A 27,586-nucleotide genomic window follows, 5' to 3' on the forward strand; every position below is an offset into this window, starting at 1 on the left:
TTTGAGATTCACTTGCCTCTGACCAAGGAGATTCCTTTGTCTCTGACCCACGTCTGTGTTCTCTTTGCAGGGAAGAGCGATCCCTTTTGCTTGTTGGAGTTGGGAAATGACCGACTTCAGACACATACCATTTACAAAAACCTCAACCCTGAGTGGAACAAAGTTTTTACATTGTAAGTACTTTAGCCCCTGGAATATCAAAGAGCAGCTTTAACTCAGAGACCAATTATCCCTGATATGTTTGGGGCAGTCTGGGGCTCTTGAGTGGAACTTTCTGTCCATTTTTATGGGCAAAGAGTGAAGTTTATTGTTTTTCTTTTTCTGAAAACCTTTTATGCTTTCATTTTATAGAGTATAGTGTTAATAATAGAAGAGACCATTTGGAACTGCAAGGGAGTGTTATAGGAGAGGCATTTGTAAAGTAGGTCTTTTAGTGACTAAATTAATCTGTGAGTAGAAGGAAGCTTCCATAAATCCAGACTACTTCATTCCTGGGTTAAAGGAAATTACAAATGTAGACCTGTCTTTAATTCAAGGAGCTTATATGGTACAACATTATTTTAATATCTGAAGGCTTGTATTCTGCCAGAGTCTTTTGGAACATATAGATTATCTGCAATTCCTCGAGGACTCCCAAAGGCCCCTTATATTCCAGATTCTCTGAATGACCTGCTCCGTAGTGATGTTCACTTTTCAGACTCAGGCATTTAGGAGGCTGGGTATATTCCTAGTTTGCTTTAGATTCCAAGGCGTCTGGCCATCAAGGGGGAGGCCCCTTTTTGAATTTGGGTGAAATGGTGGTACACTGGCCTCACAACACTGAAGAAATGCTCTGTCTGTGCTTATAACTGAAAGAATATATCTCGTATTGAATGGAATTGGTGGTTCCCAAGCAGAAACTTCCCAAGGATCTATGAGAAGAGGATTAGCTGTGCTAAGCAGGTTTGCAACTTGCCATATGCAAGTCTCTGGTTTGGTCAACACCCTGCCAGTGACCATGGCTCCGTGTTTCATTGTAGCCAATGTCTGGCTTCCGGTCAACATAAAAACTGTTTATAAGTATGTAAATACGCATGAGACTTTTAGTACTCTGTGTTTCAACAATAGGATGCTTTCTAGGGATCTCGGCAAATAGTGATTTTGACCTTTTTTTTTTTTTTTTTAGGGAATTCTTCATTAGTTTAAAGTAAAGTAAATTTGATTTTTGTTCTTCGCATTTGGAAGCTACTTTGAAATCACTGTCCTCCTTATTCTGTCCCCTGTTCTCTTTCTTTATCCTGTTTCTTTAACAGTTCTGCCCTTGAGTACACATATACATGGAAAATGTCATAGTAAAAAAGTTGACTTTTTTTTCCATATGGATGTCTGAATCTTCTCTGGTGGAAGGTTTGGGAATAGTCAGTTTGATTTAATTTTTGGAATTTAATTAAATGGTACTTTTATACTCTGAGGACATACAGATTTAATTAGTGAAACCGTGTTTTCAGATCTTCGTGGAACAGACTTCACTTTTGTGTTTTTGTATCTAATGCATGGTGTGTTTCTTGTTTCAGTCCCGTTAAAGATATTCATGATGTTTTGGAAGTGACTGTGTTTGATGAAGATGGAGATAAACCCCCTGATTTTCTTGGGAAAGTTGCCATTCCCTTGCTGTCTGTAAGTTACCTTCGTTAATATACAGTGTGTGAGTCATTTTACAGTTGACAAGTTTCTATGGTCTAGAGTTGCTTTATCTTTGTCAATCTGGGGGGGCGGGGATCCTCCCAGCTATAGCAGGAAACAGCTGTTTTATTCCTTATCGTTCTCGAGTAGTTTCAGATGTAAAGTCACATAATTTTCTCTGTGTGTCAATTGCGTATTGATTTAACCAACCAAAACATTTTGACCGGTCTTTCAATCCACACTCAGTCTTTCCACCTTAAGATAGGAGTTTCTCTTTTGTTTCAGGGAATACATATCTATGACTGATTTTCCATTGGTGAATGAAAAACATCCATGTTTTTCTTCATTGCTTCCTTACTGCCCATTTCTTCAAAGATTACTTGCTGGTAACTGCATAGTTGTTCTCAATTCCACTAAAGACCATTTTCTCAAAAATTCTGTTTGTCTTTTTAGTAGTCCCGTTTGTTTTCAGTCTCCAAAAGTGCTTTGTGGGAGAAAGCAGAGAGCCTCTCTTGGAAAAAGAGTGCTGTTTTGGTAGTCCCCTTAAAAGGTAATGTGTCAGAGTGAGCTAAGAGCTGAATGAAAATAAAATACCCTATAAAATTCAGAGCATGATATAATGTCTTTACATGGGCAAAGGTAGAAAGCTGGGATCTGAATTCACCTATTAATTGGGCATTTATGTTTATGCCAAATGTACTCTTCTAGAGGAGAAAATTTCAGTTTTTCATCCAACCATTCATACAATGTGTGGTAGAGTTGTAACGGCGTTTATCAGTGAGGAAGGCTTTTTTTCTTTCTTCCCAAACACTTATTTCCCCAAAGCTCTTAGTGCATTTTTGTGGCTGGAGCAGTCTGTAATTTATCCATGAGATTAGACTAGCTCACATGGTGTTTACAGAGGGGGAAACGCTGCACCTCTCAATATCTCTTATCTTTTTGATTGCTTGGTTAATTTCTCCCCAAGTTCTCATATCCCTGATGTTACTTGAAGAGCATTGTGGAGCAGCTGCTCCCTTGCAGAGCTGGCTGCTGCCGAATGTTCTGAGCCACCAGCAGCAAGACACGCCGGCTCTCAGAGAGGAGATGGTGATGTGGGATTTCCCTCCTTTTTTTTTTTTATTACAACTTTGTCAGTTATTCCTAAAAGAATACATGTAACAAGAACATGGCGCACAATTTTAAAGAGGTCTAAAGGGACAAGGAACCAAAGCTCTCCATTAGAATTTAGTGTCCTTTCTCTCTAACGTTTATTTTTTTTGGACATTTCTCCTCTTGTTTTATAGATAAATCCTTAGTAGCATATTTGATTCCTTGCTGGGTGAACGCCACTTCGTATCTTTATTAACCTCCCTCTGTTTCGCATGTAAACATTTTGTGTGTTTGGTCTTCCTAGAATACCAACAAGTTGACTGACTTTCTTTCCTCCCTCCCAAGTAATGTACAATCGCTATACGCTGTGGAGTTAGATCTAAGAAATTACCTCTGGCTAAATCAGGTTTAGGTTTTCTCAACCTCAGCACTCCTGACATTGTTGGACGGATCGTCCTCTGCTGTGGGGACTGTCCTATGCACTGTATGAAGTTTAGCAGCATCCCTGACCTCTACCCACTAGATGCCAGTAGCACCTATCCACCCATCACTGTTGTGATAACCAAAGATGTCCTGCAACATCACCCAGTGCTCTGAAGGGGGCAGAGTCACTCCCGGTGGAGTGGAGAACCATTGACCTAAATTAATAGAGCTTTCAAACTATATCCTTCAAAATACAAGATAGAGTGATTTGTGAAAGACTTTGTTTCAATGCAAGCAAGCCCATTAGCCCCCTTAATTTTTCAGGTTGCTGATAAGCTGCCCCACAATCTCAGCATTCATTTGATAAATATTTATCAAGTGTTCAGTGTGTGCCAAGAATTGTTTTAGGTGGTAATGTTCTAACAATTATCACAGTGAAGCTATGTCCTCTCCTGGGACTTATCTTTTGATTGCAGGAGGCAATATACAAACCAGAAAAAAAAAAAAAAAAAAAAGCAATGCACAGTAGGTTAGATGGTGAAAAGTGCTATGTAGAAAATGAAGCAGGGGGAGGGGCCTCCAAGAGGATGTGTGTGGGGAAGGGATGCAGTTTTCCGTGATTCAGGCAGCGATTACCTCACTGGAAAGGGAACATTTGACTGAGAACTTAAGTAAGTAAGGGAGGGGAGAAAACCAGGAGGATATCTGGGGAAACTCTCCCAGGCAGGAAATCTTCAAGTTCAAAGGTTCCAAGGCCAGGCCTTGACTGTCAAATTCCAAAAATAGCAGAGCAATGTGGTTGGAATAGAGTGAGTAGAGAATAGCAAATGTGAGATAGGAAAGAATAGGGGATAGGGTGGCGTGGAAGAGGACCTTGTAGGACCCTGACAACCTGAAAGTTAGAAGGACTTTGGCTCTTTCTTAGTGGTGATGGGAAACCACAGGGAGGTTTCCAGCCGGGGAGTGTTTGATTTGGTTTATACTGCTTGTTTCTAATATAAATGTAGCACGTGGAGAAATAAGCCCAGATCTGAAAGGTCTCTACTGTGTAAAGGCAGTGTGGCCTGAGCCATGTTTCCCCTTAGGGACTTTGGGGGCCCAGGGATGTTGAGCTGAATAAGACATTTCAGTAGTTGTTGTTCAGAATGGCTGTTTCAGTTCATATTTATTTCTGGTGCTTTGACCAGTAGATTGGGAAAGTGATCAGATCTTACGTAAGATCTGTGTGGGCTCTTCCCGATACACCCGCAACATACCTCTCCAAATGAAATGATTCCCTACCTAAAGTGTAGATATAAATGTGATAGAAAAAAAGGCCATAACGTTATCCTCAGTATCTGTAACAGGCAAATTTTGTTATTCCATTGATCATTTGATTTTTTAAAAAATTTATTACTTATATCTATAGTATTTATATTTATAAATTTTGTTTATATTTATTTTAAAATAATTCTAACTTGTGATTTAGAGGGTATATTTTAAAATGTATTTAGATCTAGGTTTTTTCTTTATTTAATGTCTATTGAGCAATACTTACCTAGAGCCCTGCGCTGTGCACTTACCATCATTAATTCTATGACAGCCTAATGAGGCGTGCTTTATTATTATGACCATCTACAAATGAGGAAACTGAGGCAAAGAAAGACCTGTAGCTGGTAAGTAGGGGAGGCTGGGTTTGAATTAGGCGGTCTCATATCAGAGCCATCCTAAGAGGATGATGTGCTGCCATAGTGAGTAGCTGTTAAGTAAATATTGTGCCAAAAGCCATAACCAAGATCTGTTTTGTGCAGCCACTGGGCTCAGTGCAGTGGAGGTGGGGGGCAGGGGGGCAGGTGGGATACAGAGTTAAGTAAAGACTTGCATTTCATGGGAGATGCCTGTGAGGTGACCGAAAATATTAGGTGCCATATAAAAGGAACAGGAAAATGCAAGGTGGGAGGGCTGAATTTAACTTTGGGAAGACTTTAGAAAGTGGGGAGTCTGAGCTGGCCAGGAAGGAGTATGGTGTTGATAGGGACAGCTGGGTGAGGTGAAGAATGAAGGCCATTCCAAGCAGAGGGGAAAGCATGAGCAGAGAAACAGCAGGGTAAAGGAGAGGCCACATTCTGGAAGCAAAGAGCGGCCTTGGTGCCTAGCTCTCAGTGTGAACAGGGAGGCTGGAGAGTGCAGCTCAGGAGGGGTGGAGAGAGTTTGGGGCCTATTCTGTGAGCGGGGATTATCTGCAGGCTTTGGCATGGATATAACAGAGCAGTTAACTAGGAAGAAAGTTTGGCTCCTGTGTGAAGCAATTATAGGGGAGGAAGACTTCCTGGAGGAATTGGTTGCAACTCCAGAAAAAAAGCATCAAAGAGAAAACCCTTCAATTCTGTGTTCTATGCCTCTTAGGAAAAGGATTTATTTCCCTGCTTTTTTAATATTTTTAGTCATAAAAATGGATTCGTTGGTGCTTCACTATTACCTCTATAGGATATGGAACAGTGTCCTATAATACCTTGTTTCGTATTTAAAAAGAAAAATTGTATTTCTTAGAGTGTGCGTAATTTTTGTGAGAACATGTTTTCTTTAATCAAGTCATAAACTAAAACTTGATTTACACTTTCAGAGAAAATGCAAACTACATTTTAAAACGTCTAAGTGTAAAGTATTGAAAGTACTTCAGCTTTTACTCTCTCGAAATGGTAATGTGCTAAGTGCATTTCAGCCTGTTAAATAAAGAGCCTGTTCTGAATTCACTATATCTTTTAATCAGGGTGAATATATTGGATGACTCTTGGCTCCCTTAAAATTCATATTCTAAAATCAGTATATTTATTAATGGTGGTGAATTGTTCAAAGCATATACATGTGCTCAGATATACATCAGAATTGAAAAAATACAGGACAGTGAGCCATCCTTCCATAGATTTCATTTCTGTTCAACTTTTTAAAAAACAGTTTTTTAAAGTGATTATATAGATATGCAAAACTTTTTACTCATGATTAAAAGCAGTAGAAAATTGCAGTTGGATTGGATTATAATCTGAAAAAAATTTTTTTCTTTGGCCGCACCACAGGGAACTTCCCCCACCAGGGATCTAACCTGTGCCCCCTGCAGTGGAAGTGTGGAGTCTTAACCACTGTACCACCAGGGAAGTCCTGAAAACTTTTAATATTTGTACATTTCCACATTCTTCCAAAAATCTTCTAATCAATAATATAGTAAATATACATTGGAAAACAGTAGGAATGTTTTAGTTTTAAAACATTCCCAACATAGACATTGTCTCCTAATAATTATCCAGTTCAGTAGATTTATTTTTCATTGCTATTCTCAATTAAGTGACCTTGATTTTGTGGTGAAAATCTGGCTAAGTTCTTCTCATCCTTCTTATTTAAACATGTGTTTACCCTCCTAGAATTAATTATCTAATGGGTCAATTTTGGGAGACTTTGAAAATCAGCTTGAAAATCAGCTTTCTGTAAAATAGGAAAAGCATCTGTTTGTTGTTATTTCCTACTATCTATGGAGAAGTCATCTCAATTTGATGAGGTCCTACTTTTTTTTTTTTTTTTTTGCGGTACTCGGGCCTCTCACTGTTGTGGCCTCTCCCGTTGCGGAGCACAGGCTCTGGACGCGCAGGCTCAGCGGCCATGGCTCATGGGCCTAGCCGCTCCGCGGCATGTGGTATCTTCCTGGACCGGGGCATGAACCCGTGTCCCCTGCGTCGGCAGGCGGACTCTCAACCACTGCGCCACCAGGGAAGCCCAGGTCCTACATTTTGAAACAAATTTGAGTCCTCTTGTGTAAGCTATGCCAACATGCACATGTGAATTTATATCAGAAGCACAGGCCTTCATGCAGCCCTTAGCTTTCTGTGTGAAGCCAGTGCACGGTAACTAGGTGCACCAATAACAGCCTCACTTAATTCGCTTTATGGGATAAATTTTCTATAATTGCTGTACCAAATAAATGTCCATGCACATCTTCATTTGCATTTCCAATTAAGTATTTGCCCAACTCTCACCTATGATGGATTTTGCACATTGTACTGGACATTCTTAATCATATTTTTTAAGTTAATGCTGAAATTTTGGCCATTGAAATATATTTATTTTACTTTACATAAATGTTTATGGATGTATAACCAAATACAAAATTTAACAGGGCAGAATGGTGATTTTTGGACACAACCATTCAACTGTCTTCCTCATCTAATCCTGGTCCAACATGTTCATTGAAGTAAAGGAAGATAAGGCACATTTTTCTGTTGGCCTTGGACACCAGCAAAGGGTGCCATGAATATGCTGGAATTATCATGAACCATAACTGGTGTAGAAGGTGGATGATGTTTGGTTACGACAGGCCAAGGGAGAAAGAAGAATGACTAGTGGGATTCCTCTACTGTCCTATAACGGGAAGATAGAAAGTATAAATCTGAGCATATCCTGCATGATGGTAAACGCTGAATGGGTTAAACTTTTCTATTAAATGGAAAAACCTCTCATAATGAGTGAAAGAGTAAAATCTAAGTGCTTCTTCTAGATGAGACACCTCAAACATGGCAATACTAAAATGGATGAACAAAAGTGTAACACATAAATGTAAATAAAAGGTAAGTGAGAAACATACAGAGGAGGCTATTTTATGAGTTACAAAATAATTTAATTATCAATAAAGTTATAAAGACAGGAACTTTTACGTGAATGGCTTCCCATATGTATATACACACAAATATATATAATATTTGAAACACCAGAAAAATTACAAAATTGGAATCGCAGGAAAATAACATATATTATCTATCTAGCTTTTAAAAATCAAACAAAAAAACAAAGCTTTGAAGTGATGTTTTAAAGTGCCAAGTCTTTGAAATTCCAAGTTCCATGAAGTGTATGCTAATAGCGAAAGTCCTTGCACATGATTCCACAGCTACTAACTTTCTGGTGATGAAACCCTGGAATCTCTTTTGTTTTTGTTTTTATTTTTTTAGCAAGTTCTCAGGTGAATTTTAAACAAACTAAAATGGTGGTTCTTAGACTAGAGAATCAGCTGTAAGCTTTGTCCAACATATGTATGGGTAGACACACACATAAATACATAAAATATTCTGTTCACATACCCACTTAACTTGTTTAATTGTTGATTATGTTGTGGGTCCAGAATGCTTCAACAGATTTCAAAAAGGCAGAACCTGTACTGTGATCACAGCACAGAGAAATAAATAACAAAAATGAAACAAGTATCAAAACCCTTGGTAGAAAAAAAATCTCAGGTAGCTAATGTAGATACCAAAACTGCAACTATAAACTTCTTAGAAACTAACAATGAAATACAATATATAAAAACTATGGGTAAGGGCCAAAAGTATTCTTCAGAGGAAATTTTTTTTGGCTGCACCACAGGGCATGTAGGATCTTAGTTTCCTGACCAGGGATCGAACTTGTGCCCCCTGCAGTGGAAGCACAGTGTCTTAACCACTGGACCACCAGGGAAGTTACGTGAATGGTTTTATAATTGAACAACAAGGTTGAAAATCAATTAAACATCTCAACAAAATGAACTAAAATAAAGAAAACTGAGAAAATTATAAAGTAATTTATGAAGATTAATAAAAGAGCAATTACATAGAAAGTATTTAAACAGTGTATTTGATAAATCCAAGTATTAGTTCCCCCCAAAACCAGTGATACAGGTAAGCCATTTACAAGGCTAATGAAAGAAAGGGAAAACATATGCTATTAAGAATGAGTGAACAACAAGAAATATGGGGATTGCTATGAAGAACATAACTAAATTTTACTAAGTATGAGAGAAAACGTTAATAAATATAGAGACATACCTTGGGAAGACTTAGGTATTGTAAAGGTATAAAAATCTCCCCAAGTTAACTAAAAATATAATACAGTACCCCATTTGAAGAAATTAATGTATAAAAATATCAAGGAAATTATCTTTAAAAATATAATTAGAGGAACTTGAATATCAGGTATTAAATGCACTGTTTAGTGAAAATCATTAATGATGGAAATATCAGAAACAGTTATCAAATAACTCCACCCTCTTCTCCCTGCATACTCCCCTCCCCCAAATAAGAAAATAAAACATTTCAATCATTTAATGAACATGAGTTTTGAAACCTTAACTGCACAGGCAATTCTTAAATGTTATTGAAGTTTATTGAGAACATAAAAGAAAATGGAAAATGTGTGAATTCATTCCCTGAGACTAAAATAATTCTGATATTAAAAAAAACACATTTAAAAAAAAGCAAATTATATACCTTTCATGGAACATCAGTAAGATTGAACACATTAGGAAATCTAATTGTGTAATTTATATTATTGAGTTAAGAAAAAAAAACACCTTGACAATCTCAATAGATGTAGAAGGTGTACTTGATAAAATTTAACATCCATTCTTGATTATGAAAAAATAGTCTAATAAATTAGTAAATGATGATATCAGAAGTATATATGTGATATCAGAAGTATCACAAACATTAAGACTTATTGCTGAAACGCTAGAGATAGTTATTCTAGTGTCTCTTTTTTTTTTTTTGGCCACACCTCATGGCATGTGGAACTTCCCCGACCAGGGGCGGAACCCACACCCTCTGCAGTGGAAGCCTGGAGTCTTAATCACTGGACCACCAGGGAAACTGCTCTAGTTCCTCATTTTTAAAATGAAGATAACAGTAGTTTCTACTGCTAGGATTGTTGCAAGAATTTAATGAGCTTATATACTTATGAATTAACTATTAAAATTAAACCTTTTAGGTCAGATCCAGCCAATGCAAAAATGTAAGAGAAATAAATGATATTTGAATGAAGGAAACACATTATTTGCAAGTACTAGCTGATAATATCTGTAAATATAAAGAAAATTAATAGACACTGTATTAGAGTAAAAAAAGGTCAGTTATGTATAAACAATATCAAAATTAAGAAAATGAAAACCAGTGCCCATACCCAATAGAAATCTTAAAAACCTAAAGAAAAACCTAAAACAAAAAAATCTGAAAAACCTAAAAAAAAAATCAAAGAGTATAACAGGAAACAAAAAAACGTTATAATGCTTAACTATGTGAGGAATTTCTGAACTGTACTGAAGGACATGAAAAAAAGACTAATTGAGAAATTTAATATATGATAAACTTGAAACATGAAGTCATTGAGAGGATAAACTAAGTGATCACTATATAAGTGATTCTGAGGTAAGTTGGTTGCTTATCCATCAGGGAAAAATGCATCGGCATGTTACACCAAACACAGTAACTATTTCAAGGTGAATTAAAGGCCAAATGCTTGAAACAAAATAAATAAATAAATATTTATTTATAGTTCCATAAATAAAACTATTAAAATAATGGGAAGTGCTACATAAACAAACTGAAAAAACAGGAATGATAAAGGAAGAAAGATTTGAGATGTCATGGTGAAAACAAAAATTTCCATAGAAGATTAAAAGACAAAGGGTAGGTTGGTAAAAAATACTTGCAGCATAAAACAAATAGATGTCAGCACTAATATAAAGTGTTTTTTTAGATCAATATGGAAAAGACAATTCAACCTAACAGAAAATTTAAATCAAGGAGGCAGAACTCTGTATAGCTAATAAGCATATGAATGGCTCATGCTTTATTCAACCACCATCATGGTTGTTAAAAATGCAGAAGAGGGGGCTTCCCTGGTGGTGCAGTGCTTAAGAATCTGCCTGCCAATGCAGGGGACACGGGTTCGAGCCCTGGTCCGGGAAGATCCCACATTCTGCAGAGCAACTAAGCCCGTGTGCCGCAACTACTGAGCCTGCGTGCTACATTCTGTGTGCCTAGAGCCCGGACACCACATTGAAGAGTAGCCCCGACTCGCCGCAACTAGAGAAAGCCCGCGAGCTGCAATGAAGACCCAATGCAGCCAAATAAATAAATTTATTTATTTTTTTTTAAGTGCAGAAGAGGGAGCCAGATCACCTGGGTTGGCCCCCAGTCTTCTCCATTAACTGGCTATGTGACTTTTGACACCTTACTTGACATTTCTGTTTCTGTTTCCTCCTCTATGAAATGAAAATTATCACAGTACCTGTGTTGGAGGTCTGTGGTGAGGATTTAAATGGTTTGGTAAATGTAAAAAGAGTACAGTAGCACACAGTAAGCACTTAAAATGTAAGCTCTTATCTTCATCACCCTTGTTTTAGTAGCTTAAATTACCAAATTAAGCAGTCAGATTAAGAAATATAGTCAAGATTTTTCATGAGCAGTGATGATTAAGTGTAGTCAAAGGACTCTCTCAGATGCTTTTGGAGGGAGCATGACCTGCTACCAGCCTCCTATAAGGCACCTTGGATTAAAACTTAATAGACACATATCTCTGAGCATTTATATTCTAGATATCTATTTTAGAGAGGCAGCTGGGGCTTGGAGAGATACAGTAATTACCCATGGTCACACAGATGCTAAACGCCAGAAATGGGAATTAAAGTGAAGTCTGTCTGGTTTCACGGTCCTACCATGGCCCACTGTTAATAAACATACGACAGAAAATGTTCAGTTTCATTAGTTATATAAAAAAAGCACATATTAAAACAACCTGAGGCCATTTTATTCCTATGAAATTGCTGTATATTAAATAAAAATGCCTATGGTTGGCAACATTGGAAGGAAACGGACAGGCTCATTCACTGAGGCTAGGAGTATAAATTAATACAACGTTTTAGGAGAGCAAATTGGCAACACTTGCCGAAACGATAAACATAGGTGTACCATATGACTCAATAATTCCACCTCTAAGACTTTATTTTTAGGAATGCATCATGGAAGCACAAAGATATCTATGTGTAAAACCATCACAGTGTTTACAGTTGTTAAAAATTGGAAACAATCTTAGTTACAATGGAAGATTGGTTAAACTAATTATAGAATATTCTTAAGATGAAGAGCCATTCTAAATTATGGAGAACCGATTTTTACGTTGGAGAATGTTTCCCATACTTTTTTTAAGTTTAAAACACGAGTGATTAAAAAGTACATAAATGAAAGTAAGACAGAAAAAATCATGTTATTTAATAAGCAATTTCTGTGTACTTGTCACTGTTCTTATTGCTTTTTGCTGATTATTTCACAACAACTGCTGAGATATGTATCCTTTTTTTTTTAATTCACACTTTACAGATTAGGAAACTGAAGAAGAGAGGAGTTATGTAACTTATCCAAAGTTACCCAGCCACTCTGAGGCAGAGCCAGAATTTAAACTCACTTCATCTGCCTCTAAGGAGTCCCAAACTTCATCCAATACACTATGATCCTATTTTCATAAGATAAATATTTATAAAAGTACATTAAAAATTAGAGATCTGTTTGTTAAAAAATGGAATATTGTAAAAGTTACATTTTTTTTCCTTTTTTTAAGCTATTTTTGTAAATTGTACACCATTCTTACAATTAGTAAATATTACTTTGTAAAGACAGCTTCTATTTCAGGGAGAGGAGTTGATAATACATTTTGGGTGCAGCAGGGTTTTCTGCCTTTACCAAAGTTCAGTGCTGGGTTTTGGATTCAGGTAATGGGTGGGTTGGATTGCCTTGCACAGAGAAAGGTGAGTTGTATGTGGAGGGCTGGGGTGATGAGTTCAGTGCTGCCTCTACTGGCTGGTGGTTGACTGTGTCAGGGCAAACAGTGACCTTATGGGCTTTTCAATCTCTCGTGCTGTTTGTAACTCCTGCGGTGGTAAACAGGCGTGTTTCCAAGTGGGGATGTGAATAGAATCACTACCAAGTAAAGGATATTTACTTTTCTTCTTTCCTAGCCACATATCACATGTGAATATGTGTCTGTTCACATCACATTTTGTTGGAGTCACCTTGCATGTGCATTAGTGGGGATCACCTGCTGTATTGTTATGTCACATTATTTTCCCTTTTGCATGCAATGAAAAGCTTCTGATAGAATAACACTTGTTTACACCCAAATGTTCTCCATTTATTCACATGAAGGTCGAATTGGGGGCTGGGGAGGATCAATATGACTCTTCAGTTTGAATTTTGATGTTAAATGTGTATCTTTTCTCCTTAAAGCAACTGATGGTTTTATTCCTTCATATCGATTCTGATTAACTTTGCTGTTGAATCAGTTGATATCTTGTCACATCAAAACTTTACAGTAAAGCATAATAATGAGAATTCTCTTTTTTTCTTGTTTTTTTTTAAATAATGAGAATTCTTTAAAAAGAGTTCCAGCTGAGAAAAATATTTTTTCTCTGTCCCACATACTAACCTTTGTTATATGCCAATTTAAAAAGTTTTGTTTTCTAATATAATGAATGTAGTATCTCTTTGACTCAAAAATTAGTTTTATCACCAAACTTTTTAAAAGTTCTTCATATTTACCATGCTTAAAGCTTGTGTAAGCAGATTTAAAATTCTTTTAGATAGAGAAAAATTGCATAGGTTAAAGATAACTTCAGGTCAGATTAAAATCTAAACCAGACTACCTTCTCTGTAACTTGTTCTCTGGCTCTGAAATCCTGAATCATTACTCAGAAACAGACTTCCTGTGCTCTTTCGTTCGCTGTCTGATGTAACCAAGAATTCACAGTTAGCATGGTTAGCTTTCTGATATATCATTTTGTTTCTGAAAATAATGTAAAGGAACATGGAAATGCCCATTTCCCTAATTATGGAAGTTTAATTGCTAATTAGGTTAAATCTTTATAACTGTCCTGCAGAGATGCCTTCCCCAAATTATTGCCTGATATCTGTACTCCTCACCTGTGGAAAGGCAAGTATGTAAAGGTGTGTGATAAGTCAATTTGAAGAGTTTTCTTGTAACACTAAACTTAAGGACATTATCTATTATTTCATCCTTCTATTTGAGTGAAATGAAATCCTCCCCGATGTCAGCCCAGGAAGACTCTCCAGTTGAACTTCGAGATTTCCATTTGTCACAATTTGCCTTGGGTGATAGAGTTCTCAGAATTAAACTTAAGTCTTAATTGAAGTGACTATCTCATACCTAAAGACAAAAGTATATATAGATTCTTTGCTCTAAGTTTTCTTTTAGCTGTGCTTTAGTTGTCCTATTTCATAGAGGTTTTAACATTATAAAATGCTAGAAATAATTTTCAGAGTTAAGTATAAATAAATATAGTTCTTGACTGGAAAAATATATGTTTAGCTTTCATTTATTATATAAATACTGTCATGTAGGAGTTTGGCAAGTTGGGGTGTTACCGAACTTTTTATCCTGTATTCATGTGTTTGAAGTTCAATTATATAAACACCATGGAAAATGAAAATATTTAACAAATAGTTTCTTTGGTTACTATCTCAGTGTTTAATTATAACACTAAATATTCAAATGCATTGATCTGTTCTTAACCCAAGCATATCCCAAATACAAAGTAGTGTATTTCCTCTCTCTCTCAGTTTATCTTTTCCCAAAAGATATTCCTTATAGAGGACAGACTGAAAAAGTGGAATCAACCAAATATTCATAAATAGAAGGGTTCCTAAATTGTGATTTATTCAGACTTTGAATTTTACATAGCAGTTTAAAGAAATGAGGCTGATCTATATACTAATACAGACACATTACCAAATACTATTGATACATACAGAATGAAATTACAAAATATATATAGTTTGAAACACAAAAAATGTAAAATACTTTCTTCAAGGATATATTTATGAATATAAATTCTCAATAAAAATTTAGAAAGGGTATGTGCCAAATCCCTATCTAATTTCCTTCTCAGGGAAAGAATTGTGGTTATTTATGGACATTCAAAGGGACTTTTTTATTTCCTATAATTTTTCAATCTTTTTACAAATTTTTAAACTTACAATTTATATATTTTAAAATAATCTATGAAAGTGCCAAACATGAGTAGCCTTAATTATATCTCTAGCTTTAAAAACTTCTTTAATGTCCTAGGTGGATTCTGTGCTTTGCTGACACAATTCTAGGACATTGAGAAAGAGGAAACGATCATTTACCCAAAAAAACAAAAAAACTTCTTTGACTATAAAATATTTCTTTTTATACTGATACCTCTTGTTCTTCTGTTGCCCTTCCTAACCCTTAAGAAATCATGGAAATTTTAAGATAACAGTACAATGATTATGGGTTGAGGCAAAACTAAACTGGACCAAAGTCAGCTTGGCAAACTGTCATATGCTGTTTTTGTATTTATTTCTTTCAACTTTAACACCCACAATTTATTAAGTGAGACAGTGGATAAAAGAGGAAGCTCAGAATCCTGTTTGGATACAGTTTAGGAAGGAAGCCAGGTCTTTATGGGGTACCCCCTTCCTCTTAGCCACTGGCCAGGAAAACCATCTTTCTGTTTAAAACCTATTCAATTTGAGAGAGGTGGGGTGACTTTGGGAAGGAAGGTGACCTCTCCCTTGTAAAGTGGAATGGCTCTGTTTCCCCCCCCCCCCCGTGACTTATTCAACTCATCTCCACCACTGTTTATAAGAACACTTGTGCTGGATTCTTGTAGTGACAGCAATAGTCATTTAAAATATGGCTCAGATTTCATGCCCTCAAATTTCCTATGTTATTTCAGATGTTTGATCATTACAATCCCAAATGGAGCTTTTGGTCAGCTCAAGTTTTGCTCTGCCCTGTTGGAGTTAACAGATATGCTTCGAATAAGCCAGAAGTTTAAAAATGCATATACTACCACTCTGTATAATATAAGCATTGCTGCTATCAAATCTGAAAAGAAGATGCCATAATGGGAGCCAAGTCATTTCCAAAATGATACAGGGGATTTTTTCTTAGGTGCTTCACACACTGGGGTCCACAGGTAGATTGGTATGTGGCATTGATGTGACATGCTTCGCTGAGAGATGCTATCAGAAGAAGTTGTTTATTTTGTAGGTTTATCAGCACATTGTTCTTTTGAAATGTTTTTGTATTTTGACCTCAACTTTAGCTGTGCTGATTTATTTAATTTGCATTGCACCTTGGCTGTGAAGGTCATTTTTAGAAAACTCGTTCCTTTATTCATTTCTTTAAAATATTTCATAGTATTTATATAAAATAATATTTTATAAGGCAATATTTTACAAGGCAATGTTTTATAAAATATTGTATAAAATATTTTATAATATTTTTATAAAATAAAATACCATATTATAAATAAATAAAACATCTTATTTTATAACCTTTTTATTTTGGACTAATTCTAGGTTTACAGAAAATTTGCAAAGTGATACAGAGTTTCCATCTATCCTCACCTAGTTTCCTCTAATGTTAACATCTTACATTGCCATGATGCATTTATCAAAACTAAAAAAAAAAAACTGACATTGTACATTACTGTTAACTAAACTCTGGTCTTTATTTGGATTTCACCAGTTTTTCCACTAATGTCCTTTTTCTGTTCCAGGATCCAACCCAGGGTACCACATTGCATTTTATCATCTAATCTTAGTCTTCTGACTGTGGCAGTTTCCAAGTTTTTCCTTTTTCCCATGACCTTGGCAATCTTGAGTAGTACTTGCCAGAAATTTTGTAGAATATTCATCATTTTTTAACAAATAAAAATGTTTAACCTCTGGGATTTTTGAATGAAAACCCTGGTAGGCTTAGTAATCATTTGTACCACTAATTTTCCTCTCGTATATCAGTTTCAGCCTGGTGATTGTTACTTTATCTTCTTATCAGTTATAGCAGCACTCTAGAATTAAAAGTTGATTTATGATTTAATATTTACATAGTTTTAATATTTGCTTAATATTGGCTTCATCTGTTAATACGTTCTGCATTTTCAATTTTGTCAGCTCGTTCAGTTTAAATCCCATAGAAAGTCTGTATTTTATCTATTGTTTATGACAGATTCGAGACGGACAGACAAACTGTTACATGTTGAAGAATAAAGATTTAGAACAAGCTTTTAAAGGAGTTATCTACTTGGAGATGGACCTCATATATAATCCGGTAGGTCTAACTGGACATATGTCCCAGCTTCTCTCTATGGAAAGTAAAAGGTGACCAGCCTGGAGAGATTCAAATCAATGTAAAATGTTTCAGAATTTTTGCAGCTACAAAGAAAATAGTGTTTTAAAACCGAGCCAAGAAAAATCAGTGCTGGACAGTCTGGTATTAATCCTGTTGGACCAGTAGAAATGATGGTGTGTAATTCTCAATAAGTGTCAAGGGAAAAAAAAATAAGAGGAAAATTAGGTTCTTAGCTATATTACCTTTAATCTTCTTCCAAGGCAACAGTTGGCTGTTGGACAGAGATATCTTCAAGCCTCTGACATGTTATTTAATTATTATAGTAGATGTCCTGCTACCCAACACTATCAAGACAGGTAGTTACTCAATTGAAAACTACAGTTAAAGGAGGATTTTTTTTTAATGTATCTTAAACTTTTAGTTTAATATAAATAAAATACATAAATATACATTCACTTGCCAATTTTTAGGTGTGGGCCTAAAACCTTTTTTTAAATAGCATGGACATATTATTTTTAGTTCTACAGCATATTCCTTGCATAAATAAACCCGTAACATCTATGATTTCTAATTTCAGTTTCTTGAAAGTAGAGATATTTTTTTTAAAACACTCACAGAACAATCTGAATGTGGAATTCCTCCTGATTATTTTTCCATAAAATCATTACCTCAATAGCAGTATCTTTTTAGTCACTGACCTTTCTCAAGGCTTTCTAGAGCAACATCGATTTCAAGTCTTTTGATCTGTATTTCAATAATTTGTATAATTAATATAGAATTATAGTAATGGGTAAAATGGGCATAAATAGGTTTGCGAATTAGCACAGTTGGTTCTAGATGGGCATACTATTCAAGTGCCAGGAGCAGAAATCCCTAGGCGTGCGCAGACATGGCTTACTTAGCTGTGAGCATTCCTTGTCATAGTATCAGCAGTAAGTTCTAGAAAGGGAAGGGAGAGCACAGGTTAATCCAGTTAGTGGGGTAAATGAATGTAGCATAATGGCGCTTTTACAATAATTAGAAGAATGGCTGCCATTTATTGGCCATCTACGATGGGCCAGGCTCTGATACTATTTCATTTCATCCCCGCAATAAGCCTGGTCCCTAGCTATCATGCATGCCATCTTATGATGAGCAAATGGAATTAAACAGGGGAGCTGATTTGCTGGTAAATGAGTGAGTCGGGATCCAGATCCAGATCTTTCTGACTTCTCAATTATCCCGATGCTGCATTGCTGATTGTTTACTATCTTTAAGAGATTATTCATAAAATCAATGGCAGGGAAGTTTTATATTTTATTCCTGGGAATGTTAGAACTCTGGGCACAGCCTCCAGTATGGGGTCTGTTGTTACTTCCTCTTTTTCCCCATTTCTTAACCTTTCCCTTCAAGGAGATCATATGTGTGTGTTGCACACAGATCACCCTTCATCTCCTCTTTTCTTCTGGCAGGTACTTGTATATAGACCATGCACACAGGTAAAACTTGAGTTTTAGGGGGAAAAACAGCCTTAAATTAAAAACTGTTAAGTAATGTTCTAGTTGTCCATCTGATGTAGAGGAGAAGGACTTGAATTTTGTTCTTTGAGGTTTTCCTCAGTTTAGTGATTTGAATAAACCATGAAATCTCTCTGACCCTCAGTTTATTCTCTAAAAGCTGGGCTAAAATGACTCATTTACTTATTTTTCTGGATCATTGAGAGGAAATGAGATTCTCTTTGGAAAAGATGTTTTTATAAGCTGGAAACTGATTTTCACATGCAAGGTATTACTGGCAAAGAGTAGTTCAAAACTTTGATGTGAAAGGAAGTTTTACTTTTTTAGAGATGTTGGTTTGAGGACTTCATGAGCCCCATCTCTGCAGTGGTTTAAAATATCTCTTTGATTTGCAACGTGGAAGCAACACTCTGGAATCTCCAGTCTGACCTACCCGAGTGATGCTCCTGAAATGAGACTCCGGAGACCCATGCAGAGCTCCGGGTACCCACCATGTCTCTGCCACCCCCCAAACCCCTAACCCCGCGCCCTTAGGGTCAGAAGGGTCAGAGCTTCTCAGTCATTAGAAAAAGAAGAGAGTGAAGTCCATCTCAATGCTGCCCCTTTTAACACTGGTGTCTTTCTAGATCAAAGCAAGTATTCGGACCTTTACTCCCAGAGAAAAGCTCTTTGTTGAAGATAGCCGCAAGCTGTCCAAAAAGGTAGGTCAGTGCAGTAAACTGGCTTGTTGGTACGGTCAGCACCCAGCACCCGGAGTACTTACTGGTCATGACTTGGTTGCATCTCGCCCTCCTTCTCTGTTTTCCTCTCTCCCTCCTCCCTCTCCCCGCTTGTCTCCCCATCTCTCCACTCCTTCCTCTATCTCTCCTTCTCTCCCTAGACAAGGACTTCAGTTGGGCTCAGTAAGAAGGGAAAGACTCAGAACATAGCTATTGGATGCTGCAGAGGGTGTCAGCCCTCCATTCATACCCTGAACCATTTTGTAAACAAAAATTCTGAGCATCAAGCCATAAACCTTCTCTTGAACTTACTTGCCCCTCCTACCCTCCTTTAATCACAGCCATTTTAGTCTCCATCTTTCAACATTTCAGGGAGGCATTCTGCCAGTGGAGTCCATCATGGAATTAACCCAGTTGATCTTTCGAGATGTCCAGCCTCAGATTCACCGATACCTGCCCCTACCACTTTTTTTTGCCTAAATTTGGATTGTGTTGGCATTTTACCTCCTACTGAGTTAACTCTCACTCCCTCTGCCTGTTGCCCTTAATTCCTCTCTCATCAGTTCAACAAAAAGTGAAGATCAGGGCCAAGTAGAGGAAGTTTCACATTTTATTTTTTTTTTAACATGACCTTTACAGTTCTTTTCAGAGCCCCTCCCTGTCCTATTCAGACACAGTTCAGGATTTCACTCTGTACTTACTGTCCCTCTTCAGTTGTGTAGCAAAGAACAAAGTGTCCCCTTTTTAAAGTGTTTATTACTTCCACCACTTCCTGTGGGGTGAGCAGCTGTGGATTACAGAAAGCAAGTTAAATATAAAGGCATCTTATCATCCTTTGGTTTCCCATGAACTTCTGGACACACTCGGGAAAGGCCTTAAACCTCTTCTGAAGGGGGCATCCAAATGTTTTGTTTTGGTCTGCGTAACATTGAGTGTAATATTTATTTTGTGTAATCTGAGTAAATGGCTTTATTATTGTTGTTATTATTGCCTTTTGCTCTGTTTACTTGAAAGTTAAAACCTGAGTTGAGGTAGGTGGCACAGCTGCTTTGCAAACAAATTGAAATGAATCTACCTACAACTGGGAGAAAAGACATTTCCTTTGCCAAACAGGACCTCCGCGTTGGGTGGCTTTGGGATCTGAGAGCACCGGGGGTTTGGGGGCTGAGACCCTGGGGCATGTTAGGTTTCTCCCCAAGTTCCTCTCAGCACTAAGTGTCCCCAGATTTTTATAAAGTTGAAACTTGTGCTCATGACACAAATACTTAAAATCACTTAGTATGTGCCAGGCTCTCTTCTAAGCCCTTTAATTCTCTCCACAACCTACAAGGTTAGCACTCCTATCAACCCCATTGAATAAGAGAAAGGTTAAGAAACTGGCCCAAGGTCACACAGCAAAGAGGTAGGAGAGCTGGATTTCCTTTCCAGAGCTTTACTTTCCTATAGAATAGACTTTTTCTTCTGGATTAGATGAGCTAGAGTACATGTACATTTCTACTGTAAATCTACCCATTTCCTTCCAAACTAAGCAACATAGTCCCTCATTCCATTCTGTCTCTCTCAAACACACACACACACATTTCACATGCCTGACTGCTGGTTTTTTGTTTTGTTTTGTTTTGTTTTTTGGCTGCGTTGGGTCTTTGTTGCTGTGTGCGGGCTTTCTCTAGTTGAGGCGAGTGGGGGCTACCCTTTGTTGTGGTGGGCGGGCTTCTCACTGGTGGCTTCTCTTGTCGTGGAGCACGGGCTCTAGGTGCGTGGGTTTCAGTAGTTGCGGCACGCAGGCTCAGTAGTTGTGGCACGTGGACTCTAGGATGCTCAGGCTTTTGTAGTTGTGGCACATGGGCTCAGTAGTTGTGGCTCGCAGACTCTAGAGCACAGGCTCAGTAGTTGTGGTACATGGGCTTAGTTGCTCCACGGCATGGGGGATCTTCCCAGACCAGGGATCGAACCCGTGTTCCCTGCATTGGCAGGTGGATTCTTAACCACTGCGCCATCAGGGAAGTCCCCTGACTGCTGTATTTTTTACCAGCTCAGTTTTGTGCTGAACATTATTGAAACAGCCTATTCTCCTTCAAAGGAGCTATAAAATGCATTGGATTTTCTTTTCCTCCCAGGATGATCATAGTTTAAAAATGAACTTTAGAGAAAGTATTAGGACTCTTCATTTTTACTGTTTTGTTCATTGGCAGTTATACAGAATATAATTTAAATGACCAAGCTGTCTGATCTAAAGAGAATATTTGGAGTGTTTAAACCTAGTTCTCTGTTTTCCATTTTTTTAATCAGATCTTATCAAGAGATGTAGACCGAGTGAAAAGACTCACCATGACAGTCTGGAATATAGTACAGTTCCTTACAAGCTGCTTCCAGTGGGAATCCACATTGAGAAGTACAGTAGCATTCGTGGTAAGCTTCCTTTTTTATGTTCAACTTATTTGCTTCTGAGTCCCAAGTCCAAGTGCAGATGGGTTTTATTTTACTTACGTGAAGCAGAATGAGGCACATTCAACATAGCTGAAGTTTACACTGGTAAGGAAACTTTAAAAAAAAGGATAGTCATTCATCTTTCTAAAATATATTATGACATAGGAGATTATGTAGGAGGTGTCTTTCCAAGACCATACTTGTCAGATTTACCCTTGGAAATCCCTTCAATTACCCAAATCATACTTATATACCATCTCTTGATAAGGTAAAGAGAGCCAATGTTCTATGCATTTTTAAATGTTTTTGTGGTGGTTATTATAAACCATTCGTATAGTACCCACAATGTGTTTGTCTCCTTCTGCACTCATGAGGTCCAGTGTTTTCTGAAAAATGGCAGTTGAAAAATCACATAACTAAATGAAGACTAAATCGTTCTAATTTATGTTTTAAGTAAATCATTGGCAAACTTCGGTATAAAAAAAACATTTGTTCAGATCAAACCTCTTGAGACGTAACTGATTACTCCACATTACAGGTTGACTCAACACCACAAAGGAGAACCACTGTCTGTGAAATACATTCTTATAATAATAGTTGGCCTTTCCTTATGAGCATAATAAAATCACGGAATCTCAGAACTGCATGAGATCTTAAAACCACCTAGGTCAACCAGAGAGTCCAAGAATCTTGTAAGGACTTGAAAGTTAGCATAATGTCCTCACTTTACATCTCTGGGCATCCTCCCTCATCTCTAAAGGCACTTGTCATTGATCAGATTGGTAGCGTCAGGCACGGGAGGAGAAACCAATTTGCTCGACTGCTAATCTTGTGCCTTTTGTATTATGCCATTAACTTCTGCACTGTGCAAAGATCACAGTAGGACCTAATACGATGTGTGAGTGGTTGAGTCATGATCACGGCTCTTTTGTCTTCTGGTTTCTATCATCCATGCTCTCTCTTACCCACCAGGCTTATCCACATTAAAAAAAAAAAAAAAAAAATCAGTTCCAGAGGTCAGTGGGTTGGAGGTCACTCCCACCTTTATTATGCAAGCTGTATACTGGCTCCATAAGAGGCTTTTTCTTAGCCATTTTAGCACTTTGTTTTATCTTTAGTTAATGTTAGTTTTTCATTGGTTCAGGAGGTAGAAGCCCTGTGATGGCTGCAGCCTTGGCGTTTAATATACTTTTTCTTTGTTTTAAAGTTGCTGGAACAATTGGGCTTGATAACAAAATTAAGAAGGATTTTATTAATCCCTGTCTGCCTTTGACTTGGCACTGATTTATCCACTTCCCTTTCTCACATTCTCCTCAGCTGGGGGCTTCGTATGTTGGGTTCCTCTTCAGCCTCCCTGCCTCTGTTTCCCACCTGAATCCTCTCTACAAACTTTCCAGGGAATGTTCTGTGTGATTCTGGGCAAACGAGGCAAGTCAACATGATTGGTGGCTTCTTCCAGTCAGCAACCCCGGCCAGTCCCTTGGAGGAAGAAGGATTTCCTCTTTCTTGAGCTTAGTTTCTGGCACTGAGATTTTTAGAAAAACAGAGATCTGTTGCACTGGATTATGTAGGGGGATGACAGAAATGATTAATGGGCTGTCAGCCTGATCTGAAGAAAGATTACAACAATGAATAGAAATAAGTTGTTTCATAGAGGGGGCTTCTAATCGGGAAGGGAGCCTTGGCATTGGGGCCACTTCTGCATGGCCTGGGACCTGAGTGGACCCTCCTTGCTGACGCCGCACCGCACAGCCCTCTGCCAGGCTGGCTGCCAGAGGCAGGCTAGCACATCCTCCTTTAAAATCCCTAAGGCCCAAGGAATGAAAGATAGAAGAGTGCTCTTCTTGCTGGTGTGCCAAAATGTAATTTTGCAAGGGTACCTGAGTTTATGAGACGGTGGGAGGCCCCACTGCAGGTGTGGATGGGGGACACCTGTGCATCCGTTCTTTCTCTCTCTAGGTTGTCCTGAAGGTACTGAAATAAAGACAGCTTCATTCAGATACACTTAGTTTTCTGTTTTCCTTTGAAACTCTACTTTTGAATGTTTATCTCACATTTACTTTGACCAGCCATGGTGGATCTCAGAGATACTGCAGATGTAGAGACGTAGGTATCTCCCCTCCCTAAGCTGATGATGTGTCATTTCATTAGAGAATGTTTTTGTTGCTACCATCATGATGGTCACTCCAAAACTATTTCTGCTCTTAAAGCGAGAACATATAAAGAAAATACATTTTAGGGTAAAATAAAAAATGCATTGTAGCCTCCCTTATTTTCTTTAATAAGATCATGGGTAGCCAAGCCTTCATATTTTTCAGAAAACATTTTTGCTTTCATGGCTCTTGCTCACAGACTTAACGCTAGCTGCTTGTGGAGTGCTGATGGGTGATTCCAAGCCTGTGGGCTGCCACTGGCTGTGCCCCTGACTGTGTAGGACTCTGTTCAGGGTTGTCTTTCTGAAGAATGTTGGATCCTTGGGTGACCTGGGCCAGAGAGGGAGGAACGGGGAGACTGTGATGCTGAAGCCTGGCTTCGCTCCCTCACTCCACTACTGAGAACACTGGGTTTGTCTTGGTGGTACAGTACACACTGATGTTCTCCTATGATCTACTGAGGACAGAATGCTGCTCTGGGTCTTTATTCATCCATGTGGTACTTTGTTCATGCTTCGTCCACTTGCCTTGGCATTTCAGGGGCAGAGCAATTTCGTGCTGGTCTGAAGCAAGGTCTTAAGCCAAGAATTTATTAAACAATAGGACTGCATGTGAAGGCCTTTCTCTATTAGAAATTAGGATCAGTGCTCTTTGAGGGTTCACTGCACAGGTGTGAAAAGAACCGTTTTGGCTAAACCCGTCTCCATTGGGGCTTTTCCTTCCCCTAGAGGTACAGCACCACAAGCTAAGGGCAGAAACATAGGAATTTTTCACTTCTGTTTTGTCAGGTAACATGAAATTGCTTTACTAACATCATGTTCATGTTTCTATTTTCAGTTGATACAAAGCAGGAATGTTATAGGATCATGTTTAGTATATTCTGGTTGTTAATCTTAAGACTTTATGAAAGCAAGCCATACATTTTCTAAGGGATCCTGTGGATGTATGTATGAATATATCGTATCTTGTTGAAAGCAGGAGTTAAAGGAAAGCATCCTGTTAAGATCTAGGTCCTGTGGTGTCCGGTCAGAAGTGGATGAACAAACATGAGAAAATTTATCTTGCTAGACTGTCTAAGCATTAACCTCCCCCACCAGAGGATTAATCCCCTCTCCACTTAACGTGGGTGGTTGTTCTCCCAATACTAAGAGAAGAAAGTTATCTTCCATTTCCTGACACCTGCCACGTGACTGTTACTATATACTGTTTAATTCATTGTTATTGTAAGAAATTAAAAGTGGACTATTATTGAAGTATAGTTGATTTACAATGTTGTATTAGTTTCAGGTGTACAACCAAGTGATTCAGTTATACATATATATATGTCTATTCTTTTTCAGATTCTTTTCTATTATAGGTTATTACAAGTTATTGAATATAGTTCCCTGTGCTATACAGTAGGTCACTGAATGTGGACTTGTTTAGAGTAGTCAGATTCCAAATCATACTTCTATAGGCTTAATTTTTTTTAACATCTTTATTGGAGTATAATTGCTTTACATGGTGTGTTAGTTTCTGCTTTAGAACAAAGGGAATCAGCTATACATATACACATGTCCCCATATCTCCTCCCTCTTGCGTCTCCCTCCCACCCTCCCTATCCCACCCCCTAGGTGGTCACAAAGCACCGAGCTGATCTCCCTGTGCTATGCGGCTCCTTCCCACTAGCTATCTATTTTACATTTGGTAGTGTATATATGTCCATGCCACTCTCTCACTTCATCCCAGCTTACCCTTCCCCCTCCCCGTGTCATTACCTCTTTTGAGTCTTTCTCCTTCCTCTAAGTTTTCTAGATTTTTTTTTAATGTGTTTTCTCAGCTTTACTTGCTTTAAGCTAAAGATAATTGTTTTTCACTCAAAAGTTCACATTCTCAGTTTTTCCAATTGAAAGATAAATGAATATAAGATATCAACTTATGGACAGAGGCCTATAACTGAAACATCATGCCTAGAAGAAGCGCATCTGTATATTTCCCTATGAATGGATTTGTAAATATACGTGGTATTTTGTATACATGCCCGTGGTCATTCCCAGTCACAGGCTTTGAACTCTAGGGATAATTAATGGCTTTTGTTGTTTCAGTGATTACTATGTGTCAGGTACTGTCCTAAAGCACGCTATAAGTGTTCATTCATTTAATTCTCATAACAAGCTGCTGACGTAGATGCCAGGATCAGTATTTCCTTCTTTGTACAAATAAGAAAAATAAGCCCATAGAAGTTAAATAAAGGTTAAAGTGTCAGAGCTTATATGCTTTTAAGAGACAGAGCTGAGATTTAAACCCAGACCATCAGGATTTAGAGTCCATGCATGTAAACATTGGGCTACACTGCCTGTCATTGACGCCCAGGATTCAGTGATCACGATCCTTGTATTTAGATAGATATAATGGCTCTAGGGACAACCATATGAGTCATTTCAGATATGTATAATATCTAGATGTTATAAATGGAAGTTAAGCCTATTCCAAGATGCTTTGGGAGAAAGAAATCCTTATTATATGGGTAAGAATAATTCTCAGACATAGTCATTATATTCACAAGAGATGGAGTAAAATTAAAGAAGTGAAAGGTAGAAATGTCTCTGGCATCTTTGGGGAACAGCCCAGACCGTGGGAATCACATGCTTATGACATCCGTGGAATTCAGCTTGATGGTCTGGAAAACCTCAGTGCTTGGTTCTAGGCTAAGCCCCAAATTGAGGTCTGAGTTATCTTTTCCCTCTTTTGGAGGAAGCTCTTAGATGATGTTGAAGGGCTTTCAAGGGGAGAGTGAAGAGTGAAAACAGCTAAAGGAAGGAGCCATGGAAGGAATCTGCAGTTTTCAGATCTTCAGGAGTTCCAGGTTGTTCAGAATAAGGGCTAGTAGTGGAAATGAGTAACTATGTACATTAGTAAATTACTACAAAATATCTTAAAACAGTGGCCTTCGGAGAAATTGGCTCATATTTCTACTGTGGGAAGGGTGCTCTATTGTACAATATATTCCCATGTCTAGTGCAAATACGTTATTTGATGATAAGAGGAATTGAGTTTGTTTTCAAAAGATAATTTTGCATTGTAGTATTTGTATTGTAGAAGCAATCATCTGTATGAGTCTTTTTGATTTGTTTTTCTCTTGGGTAATTGTACTTTATATACAAGCCCCAAATATTGTCTATAAAAAGACCTAAGGTTATATTATGGCATAAATTTTTTCATATGACAGGAAACATTTACTTGACAGTTGGCATCATCAGAAAATTATTTTAATAGCAAAGGTCTCCCAGTGCTACAAAAAAGGATTGCATTTATGTAGTTTGGTTTTCCACCACTCTTTAAGGCCCTCGCCTCTTGCGTTGAGGGAGAGGAGTCTATGGGGGCATTGATGGATTCCTTATTTATTAAAATTTTACTGGGACCTTTGATGTTAAAAAGCAATCTAAGTCTACCATATATCAATGGGTATTTTCATAAAGCTATGCTTTTAACATCTGTGACTTTTTTTCCTGCATTTTTGGATTGTAAGAAAATGAAGAATTAATTCTTCAGAGTTGACAGGGCCTGCAATATGATACATAATTTAAAGCATCAATCAACTGTCCCGCTCCCCAATAAGGTTAAAATACAATTCTCCACTTTCTTAGTGATAGCCCCTATTTAACATATATAGAATTCTTAGCTTTTAGGG

The 27,586-nt window shown here is 37.6% G+C and overlaps 1 protein-coding gene across 9 annotated transcripts in view; it reads left to right on the plus strand.

Moving 5' to 3' along the window:
* Positions 1 to 27,586, plus strand: part of MCTP2 (multiple C2 and transmembrane domain containing 2) — a 247,867-nt gene that overhangs the window by 145,787 nt on the left and 74,494 nt on the right. For all 9 annotated transcript variants that reach the window (XM_029236801.1, XM_029236802.1, XM_029236800.1 and 6 more), the window contains 5 exons: positions 71 to 173; positions 1,554 to 1,656; positions 16,999 to 17,100; positions 19,244 to 19,318; positions 21,626 to 21,745. In XM_029236801.1, coding sequence (XP_029092634.1) covers positions 71 to 173; positions 1,554 to 1,656; positions 16,999 to 17,100; positions 19,244 to 19,318; positions 21,626 to 21,745 — 503 coding nt within the window. The remainder of the gene's footprint in view (positions 1 to 70; positions 174 to 1,553; positions 1,657 to 16,998; positions 17,101 to 19,243; positions 19,319 to 21,625; positions 21,746 to 27,586) is intronic.

The sequence above is a fragment of the Monodon monoceros genome, unplaced genomic scaffold (assembly GCF_005190385.1).
Source record: "Monodon monoceros isolate NGI ecotype Baffin Bay Population unplaced genomic scaffold, NGI_Narwhal_1 Super_Scaffold_21, whole genome shotgun sequence".
Lineage (NCBI taxonomy): Eukaryota > Metazoa > Chordata > Mammalia > Artiodactyla > Monodontidae > Monodon > Monodon monoceros.